This window comes from Primulina eburnea, chromosome 2, assembly GCF_022965805.1.
Source record: "Primulina eburnea isolate SZY01 chromosome 2, ASM2296580v1, whole genome shotgun sequence".
Lineage (NCBI taxonomy): Eukaryota > Viridiplantae > Streptophyta > Magnoliopsida > Lamiales > Gesneriaceae > Primulina > Primulina eburnea.
The window spans coordinates 33535313-33544976 of NC_133102.1; the positions used below are offsets into that span (position 1 = coordinate 33535313).

Sequence of the window (9664 nt, forward strand, 5' to 3'; positions counted from 1 at the left end):
TATCCCTTCAATCGTTCTGAAATCTCTTAGTATCGAAAATTTTCCACGATCGCTTTGTTATTTGTGCTTTTCCACCTTTTATACGATTCTGATACTTTACCTTCCATTTTATCCTAGGAAATGGCTGCTCCTCATACCCGCGCTCAGGCTGCTCTCCGTATGCGTCAGCTTACCATAGATAATCAAACTAGGGAGATTGCGACTTTGAAGGCGCAACTGGCAAAGGAAAGGTTGGAGAAACTGGAACTTAGTGAGAGTAGTCACACACTTGAGACCGAGGTACAACGATTGTCCCATCATCTAGACTTGGCTGAGAGCCAACTGCTGCAGATACCGACCGACTCCGCTCACATCACGCGCTTGGCTGCACTTAACAGAGACTTATTGGAGAAAGTTGAGAAAGAGCGAGGGCGTGCTGCTAAGGCCCGTCAACGCCAGGAGGAGTTCATCGCCAGGCAGGATCGGTACATTTCGAAGATCCACAGAGCTATGGACAGGCTTCAAGACCAAAATAACTACCTACATTCAGTGATAGAGAACATGGAGGAAGAAGAAGTAGCACCGATGGAGGTTGATGGAGACGACAGTGCCAGTGACAGCGATGATGGAGAGATGTTTGATTAGATTAGCATTATCATAAAATATTAAATTGTAGCAAATTTGTGGCTAAGAAAATATTATGTGAATCAAATTATTTTGAAACTTTCTATTAACTTTCTATTATTGCACATTTACAATGTGACGAGTATCTTATCTATAAAAATTTTTAGGATCGGTTAGGGGGATAATCGTTGAGCTCCAATAGCTCGGTTCTTGAAATATTGAACACCGACGAATTAAATCGAGTTTGGTTAAAAACCAAGCGGAAGATACTCGAAATAATCCTTCGTAGAAACCGATTAAATATTTTGTAAACCATTTAAAATATATGTAAGTTGAATGAGGAAAAATATTCAGTTGAAGCATTTTATCAAACACTTGGTATACAATATTTTGGTATTTGAAGAAGACATAAAATTCTTCAACAATGTATCTTTAAAAATAGTGAAAATGATAAGCAAATGCAATAAACAAATAGACACGAATTTGTTTATGGATGTTCGGAGATTTCAAACACTCCTACGTCACCCCTTCTTCCCCTTGGGAAGGATCCACTAGAAGACTTTGATTTATACAACTACTTGTACAAACCCATTCCGGAAGGGCAGCACCCAACTAGAACTCCTAGCACTCAAGATTGTAGGCAGCACCTCACAATCAGCATATTGTTTAATGTCTCATATGCAAAGACTACATACACAAGTTTATTGTCTTTGTAAAAGACTCACTCAACTAATCTTTGAAGTTCAACTCTCTTGTATATGTGTGAGTGATTGTGTGTGATGAATTTATCAGTTACAGTGTACATCTCAAATGTCTCCTCACACAAGGGCTTGTGCTCTCAACTAACTGATTTCTTCATGCTAACTGTCCATGCTTTGAATCCCCTTCCAAAGCTCTTGTTTGATCTTCAATATGTTGTATTTATAGGCTCCAATACTGATATATACGTTAGACACAAGAATATGACCGTTTGAAAAGTTTCTGTACTGTTTCTGGAATTGCAACGGTCAAATTCAGCTTGCTGGGCATTTTCTCGACTGGTCAACTCTGGTCAATGGTCAACTCTAGTCAACTCAACTGGTCATTCAGTTCAACTGGTCAGCAGATGGTTCAGTTCAGTTGGTCAGCAGCTGGTTCAGTTTCAGTTCAGCTGGTCAGCAACTGGTTCAGTTGGTTCAGTTTTAGCTGGTGTGCTGAAATCAGCCTAGCTGATTTCAGTTTGTGCAGAACCAGTAGCTTCATCGCCATTTATCAGCCTCTTAAGATTCGATTCAGACTTTAACTTTTCGGAATGATTTGTAGATCTTTGTCTTATCTTTCCAACGCATACTGAATCGCTTCGTTTCGATAACCGAGCTGAGAGATATGACCAAAATACGGCAGCTGCTCAAACACAACTGATTGTTGTTTTCGTGTGATCAGTTCGGTAATTGAGCGATCAGTTAGATCAATGATAACATCCGATTTGCCCGACTGACGTGAAATATGATTTGTTCGAAATTGAGTTTTCTAATCAGTCCAATTAACGGATTGTCATTTGAATCATCCCGCTGGGAGATATCATCAAAACACCGAAGCTCACCAGAAATTCAGTTTGTGCAAAATTCAGTTTCAGCTTGCTTCTTGTGTTTGTAACTTCACACTTGAGTAAATATGTTAGAAACACAATAACAAGTTTTGTTAACATCAAAATTAAGATTGAGAACTTGAAAAGTTCCAACAATCTCCCTCTTTTTGATGATCACAAAACTTGGATAAACAATCAACTCAACTAACATATTTCTCCCCCTTTTTGTGTGAATCAAAAAGTAATATTTTCAAAACATTTTAAACAAAATTTTCTCCCCCTAAAAATTTAAAAAAAATCTACTCATTAAAGTTATAATGAGTTCTCCCCCTATATTTTTGAAATTTTGAAAAATGTAAAAGTAGAGGGATAACTAACCAATTTTCTCCATAGCTCATTTTCTGCTGCAGCACATATGCTCTGTCTTCCATGAATAAACTATACTTTCTCGAGCATAATTAGGCTGCAAATTTTATACCGCTGTAAACCCCTACGAGTCTAGTTTGCAACGCAAAAAGCGGTTCGTCATTTGGACACTCGAGCAAGGAGATACGCCATTTTTCCTACAGTCACTGCAAGCTACGCGAAAATTCAATTTTGCATATATATGTGTAAAAAATCTGAGATTTTGAATTTTAAACATCAAAATCAGTTTCAATGTTATTTCAAGAACAACCTGCTCTGATACCACTTGTTAGGATCGGTTAGGGGGATCATCGTTGAGCTACAATAGCTCGGTTCTTGAAATATTGAACACCGACGAATTAAATCGAGTTTGGTTAAAAACCAAGCGGAAGATACTCGAAATAATCTTTCATAGAAACCGATTAAATATTTTGTAAACCATTTAAAATATATGTAAGTTGAATGAGGAAAAATATTCAGTTGAAGCATTTTATCAAACACTTGGTATACAATATTTTGATATTTGAAGAAGACATAAAATTCTTCAACAATGTATCTTTAAAAATAGTGAAAATGATAAGCAAATGCAATAAACAAATAGACACGAATTTGTTTATGAATGTTCGGAGATTTCAAACACTCCTACGTCACCCCTTCTTCCCCTTGGGAAGGATCCACTATAAGACTTTGATTTTTACAACTACTTGTACGAACCCATTCCGGAAGGGCATCACCCAACTAGAACTCCTAGCACTCAAGATTGTAGGCAGCACCTCACAATCAGCATATTGTTTAATGTCTCATATGCAAAGACTACATACACAAGTTTATTGTCTTTGTGCAAGACTCACTCAACTAATCTTTGAAGTTAAACTCTCTTGTATATGTGTGAGTGATTGTGTGTGAGGAATTTATCAGTTACAGTGTACATCTCAAATGTATCCTCACACAAGGGCTTGTGCTCTCAACTAAATGATTTCTTCATGCTAACTGCCCATGCTTTGAATCCCCTTCCAAAGCTCTTGTTTGATCTTCAATATGTTGTATTTATAGGCTCCAATACTGTATATACGTTAGACACAAGAATATGACCGTTTGAAAAGTTTCTGTACTGTTTCTGGAATTGCAACGGTCAAATTCAGCTTGCTGGGCATTTTCTCGACTGGTCAACTCTGGTCAACTGGTCAACTCTAGTCAACTCAACTGGTCATTCAGTTCAACTGGTCAGCAGCTGGTTCAGTTCAGTTGGTCAGCAGCTGGTTCAGTTTCAGTTCAGCTGGTCAGCAGCTGGTTCAGTTGGTTCAGTTTCAGCTGGTGTGCTGAAATCAGCCTAGGTGATTTCAGTTTGTGTAGAACCAGTAGCTTCATCGCCATTTATCAGCCTCTTAAGCTTCGATTCAGACTTCAACTTTCCAGAATGATTTGTAGATCTTTGTCTTATCTTTCCAACGCATACTGAATCGCTTCGTTTCGATAACCGAGCTGAGAGATATGACCAAAATACGGCAGCTACTCAAACACAACTGATTGTTGTTTTCGTGTGATCAGTTCGGTAATTGAGCGATCAGTTAGACCATGATAACATCCGATTTTGCCCAACTGACGTGAAATACGATTTGTTCCAAATTGAGTTTTCTAATCAGTCCAATTGGCGTATTTTCATTTGAATCATCCTGCTGGGAGATATCATCAAAACACCGAATCTCGCCAGAAATTCAGTTTGTGCAAAATTCAGTTTCAGCTTGCTTCTTGTGTTTGCAACTTCACACTAGAGTAAATATGTTAGAAACACAATAACAAGTCTTTTTAACATCAAAATCAAGATTGAGAACTTGAAAAGTTCCAACAAAAATGTTTTTATCCTTATAGGAACACTACATAAATCTCCAACGCATTATAAATGAACTTCAAAATCAACTTCAAGAAAAGGAGTCAGAAATTAAAATACTAAAAGAAAAAAATGAAAAACTCGAGAGAGAAAACTATCAGTTGGACGGAAACAACGTGTGCATGATGGAGGATCTTCGTGAAGCCAGAATGGAAGAAAAGAAACTACGCGAAGACGTTAGGCGATATGCAACTTATCACCTAGAGTCAGAACGTCGTCATGAGATCACTAAGCAAGAGTCAACCAAAGCACATGACATGATTGGCTCGTATCAAATCCGAAATGATAGTCTTCTCAAAATTCAACATTGTCTTCAAAAACAAATTGACGAGCAAGAAAGCGACGAGAAAGTGAATCAATCAGCGATACAAGAGCTGCAGGAAGAAGTTAACAACCTTGATCATCAAAATACACAACTGTAAAATTTCATTGAGCATCTGCAAAATTAAATTATCAATATGAAGGAACTAATGGAGCAAATGGAAGCAAACCCAGCGGAGGAAGAAGTTAATGAAGCAATAGGGGATGGGGAAGTGATAGATGAGTAGAGAGAGAGAGCTCTAGAGTAGGCTTCGATTGTATCTAGAAGTATTTGAACAATTATTTGACAAGATTGGTTGTATGAAAACTTTTTACAATTTAATGAAATTATTTCTTTGATTAAGTATGGTGGCAAACAAATTAATAAAATACATGTTTATAGGATATGGCAGGCAGACCTCCCCGACACAACCGTAACCCTCGTGGCGACAACCAAAACGAGAATCCACCACCACCACCACCACATAGAGTGAACCTCAGTCAAGAGGATATGATGGCAATAGCAACCATCGTAGCTGCAACATTGTAAGGATTTGTGAATCCATTGGCCAACGCCATACAACCACCTCAAGAACCACAATCGCGTGGAATTAAATACTATTATGAATCCCTCAGAAGAAATCGAGTTCCAACTTTCGATGGGAACCCAAACCCAGAAGTCAGTCACTATTGGCTCAAGAACGTCGAAACTCAACTGCATTTACTGGAGATACCTGAAGAGCTGAGAGTGGAGGTTGTAATACCGTTTTTAGAAGACTGAGCTAGGAAATGGTGGGAAACCGTGTCGCCATCTTTGGCAGAAGTGGAAGAAATCACATGGCAAATTTTTAAGAGAGAATTTCTGAAGCAATACTATCCGGCCGAGTTTCGTCTACAAAAGCTGAATGAATCTGAAAATTTCAGACAGTCACCGGACATGATGGTAATGGAATACACGTCGAGATTTAATGATCTGGGAACCTATGTCCCAACGATTATGTCAGATGAAACGTTGAAAATGCATCGTTTCAAAAAGGGACTCAACAGTCGAATTCAGTCGGCACTGGCAGTATTCAAACCTAGCAGTTTTTCAGATTTGATGGGCGCTGCAATGAGCACAGAAACTGATATCAAGAGGCGCGAGGAAGAAAACAAGAACAAAAGGCCATTGAACAGTCAATCCATGCAGAATGGTCCCAAGTTTAAGAAACCTAATTATTTAGGTGGGTCTTTCAAAGGGAATTTTAACAATGCGAGCATCACCGAAGGAAAGTGGTGCGAGGCATGTCGACAGAAGCATGTGGGAGAATGTTATCGAAAGACCGGCGCTTGTTTTAAGTGTGGAAAAATGGGCCATAGAATTAGAGATTGTCCAGACAACAAGGACAAAGGGACGAGGCCCAGCAAACAACAAGAAAACAAGACTAATGCTCGGGTCTATGCAGTAACTCAAGAGGAAGCCGATAACAGCAACGAAGTAGTGGCAGGTACCATCTTACTCAATAAAATGTCTGCATATGCTTTGTTTGATTGTGGTGACACACATTCATTTGTGTCTAGAAGATCTGCTAAGAAGCTTAAACTTGAGCATGACATTCTTAGTGAACCGCTAAGAGTAGCAACACTAGCCAGTAAAACAATTGAAACCCGCAAAGTGTATCGAAACTGTAAAATTTGTATCAGCAAACAAACTTTTGAAGTAGAATTGATTCAACTCAATATGGTTGAGTTTGACATGATCCTTGGAATGGACTGGTTAGTTAAAAACCATGCCATTGTGGACTGTCAAAAGAATGAAATTAGACTTCAGACTCCTACTAAAGAGGAAGTCTTATTTCACGGGAAATCCAAAGAAATAAAATTCCTACTGTCAGCTTCACAAGCCTGGAAGGCTATAAAGGGAGGAAAAGAAATTTACCTGGCAGTGATCAATGAAATCAAAGAAGAAGAAGTCCCAAAGTTGGAGGATATCCCAATTGTTCAAGAATTTCCAGATGTTTTTCCCGAGGAACTACCGGGTGAGATACCTGATAGAGAAGTAGAATTTGAAATCAATTTGGTCCCTGGTGCTGCACCAATATCAAAGGCACCATACCGAATGGCTCCAGCTGAATTGAAGGAATTAAAGGAGCAACTCCAAGAATTGCTGGATAAGAAGCAGATCCGCCCTAGTGCATCTCCGTGGGGAGCCCCAGTGCTTTTTGTAAAGAAAAAGGACGGAAGCATGAGGCTATGTATCGACTACCGGGAGCTAAACAAGATCACCATAAAGAAAAAGTACCCAATCCCGAGAATAGATGATCTTTTCGATCAGCTAAAAGGATCCAAAGTTTTCTCAAAGCTTGATCTAAGATCAGGATATCACCAGTTGAAGGTCAAAACAGAGGATATCCATAAAACTACTTTTAGGACAAGATATGGACATTACGAATTCACAGTGATGCCTTTTGGCCTAACAAATGCTCCCGCAGCATTCATGGACCTGATGAATCGGGTATTCAAACCATACCTTGACAAGTTTGTAGTTATCTTCATAGATGATATCCTTGTATACTCACCAAGTGTAGAAGAACACAGAGAACATCTGCGTCTCACTTTGCAGACACTGCGTGAGAAGGAACTCTATGCCAAATTCAAGAAGTGTGAATTTTGGTTAAAAAGTGTGGCATTCCTAGGCCATATAATTTCTGAATTAGGAGGGTCAATAGACCCTAAAAAGAGTGAGGCAATTATGGATTGGCCACAACCAAAGACAGTAACTGAAGTAAGGAGTTTTCTGGGTTTAGCTGGTTACTACCGAAAATTTGTGGAAGGATTTTCTTCGATAGCCATTCCACTTACCAAACTTACTCAGAAAAATTCAAAATTCATTTGGAATGAAGCTTGTGAGAAGAGTTTTGAAACTCTGAAGTCAAAACTCGCATCCAAACCAGTACTAGTTCTTCCCGAGGATGGTAAGAATTTCACTGTATACAGTGACGCTTCGAAGGGAGGATTAGGGTGTGTGCTTATGCAAGAGGGTCAGGTAATTGCTTATGCCTCACGTCAATTGAAACCATACGAGCAGAATTACCCCACTCATGATTTGTAGCTGGCCGCAGTAGTTTTCGCGCTTAAAATCTGGAGGCACTACCTCTATGGAGTAAAATTCGAAGTTTTTACTGATCATCAGAACCTCAAGTACATTTTCACTCAGAAGGAATTAAACATGAGGCAAAGAAGGTAGATGGAACTTCTCAAAGATTACGATTTGGTAATCAGCTATCATCCGTGTAAAGCAAATAAAGTGGCAGATGCATTGAGCCGGAGGAACCCCGGAAAGGTGAATTTATCGTCACTATCAGTGCAGCCAGGTCTCCAAGAAACCATCAAACTAAAGCAAAGTCAAGACACCAGTACCTTCAAGATAAAGGAACAAATTCAGGAAGGAAAGATGCCAGAATTTCAAATTGATGAAAAAGGTGTCCTCTGGATAAAGGGACGATTGTATGTGCCAAACATCGATGGAATTCGAGAGGAGGTAATGGCCGAGGCACATAAATCAAGATTTTCAGTACACCCGAGAAGCACCAAAATGTACAGGGATCTGAAAAATAACTACTGGTGGAATGGAATGAAGGACGTCGCTGTCTTTGTTGCAAAGTGTCTAATCTGTCAGCAAGTCAAGGCAGAGCATCAGCGGCCTGGGGGACTTGTGCAACCATTGGAGATACCCGAGTGGAAGTGGGATAACATCTCTGTGGACTTTGTAGTCGGGTTACCAAGATCGAGGCAGGGTCACGACGGAATCTGGATGATCATTGACAGATTAACAAGTCTGCACATTTCTTACCAGTGCGAATGAATTTCAACCTAGATAAGCTGGCTACCTTATATATGGGTAATATAGTGAGATTGCACGGAGTACCGGCGAGTATATTATCTGATAGAGACCCAAGATTCGTATCTCGATTCTGGAAGAGTTTTCAAAAAGCCATGGGAACTAAGAGACTCTAAGCACGGCCTATCATCAACAAACTGACGGCCAAACTGAGAGGACAATTCAAACCCTCGAGGAGATGTTGAGGGCATGTGCATTAGATTTTAATGGGAATTGGAGTGAGCAGCTACCGGCAATCGAGTTTGCCTACAACAACAGCTACCATAGTAGCATTCAGATGGCTCCGTACGAGGAATTGTATGGCCGAAAGCGTAGATCGCCTTTGTACTGGGATGAAGTCGGAGAAGAAGCCGTTACTAGACCAGAGCTTGTTCAACTAACTGTCGATAAAGTAGCCATAATCAAAGAATGGCTCAAGGCAGCTCAAGACAGACAAAAGAGTTGGGCAGATTTGAAGAGAAGACCGTTAGAATTGGAAATCGGAGTGAAGGCTTATATCAAGGTTTCACCAATGAAAGGAGTGGTGCGGTTCAGTAAATCTAGGGAAGTTGAACCCAAGGTATGTGGGATCGTTCGAAATACTGGAAAAGGTGGGAACCTTAGCTTATCGGCTGGCTTTACCACCTGAGATGACCAGAATACAAAATGTCTTCCACATATCGCAGCTGCGGAAGTATGTCCCGGACCCGGGTCATGTACTCAAGGTGGCACCACTGATGATCGAAGGTAATCTGAATGAGGAACTCAAATATGAAGAAGTCCCTATCCGAATAGTGGACACAAAAGACCAAGTGTTGAGACACCGGACCATCCCATATGTCAAAGTACAGTGGTCAAATCATACCGAAAGGGAGGCCACTTGGGAACTTGAAGAAAAGATGCGCTCACATTACCCTTATTTATTCAACAGTTCAAGCTGATCCAAGTTTCGAGGACGAAACTTTCAATAAGTAGGGAGGGATGTGAGAACCCTGAAATTTCGACCGAAGCAAATCAAGTAAGTAATATGAAAATTACTTAA

At 39.9% G+C, this 9664-nt stretch overlaps 2 protein-coding genes across 2 annotated transcripts; both read left to right on the forward strand.

Annotated features, from left to right (window-relative positions):
* The first annotated feature begins 5169 nt into the window (after positions 1-5169).
* On the forward strand, positions 5170-6917 carry LOC140824226 (uncharacterized). The gene is made up of 3 exons (XM_073185821.1): positions 5170-5309; positions 5550-6781; positions 6883-6917. Exons 1-3 carry the CDS (start codon positions 5170-5172, stop codon positions 6915-6917), a joined length of 1407 nt encoding a protein of 468 aa, XP_073041922.1.
* Positions 6918-8821: 1904 nt separating this feature from the next.
* LOC140824227 (uncharacterized) lies at positions 8822-9271 on the forward strand. Its single transcript, XM_073185823.1, has one exon. The coding sequence runs from the start codon at positions 8822-8824 to the stop codon at positions 9269-9271; it is 450 nt and encodes a 149-aa protein (XP_073041924.1).
* The last annotated feature ends 393 nt before the right edge of the window (positions 9272-9664 follow it).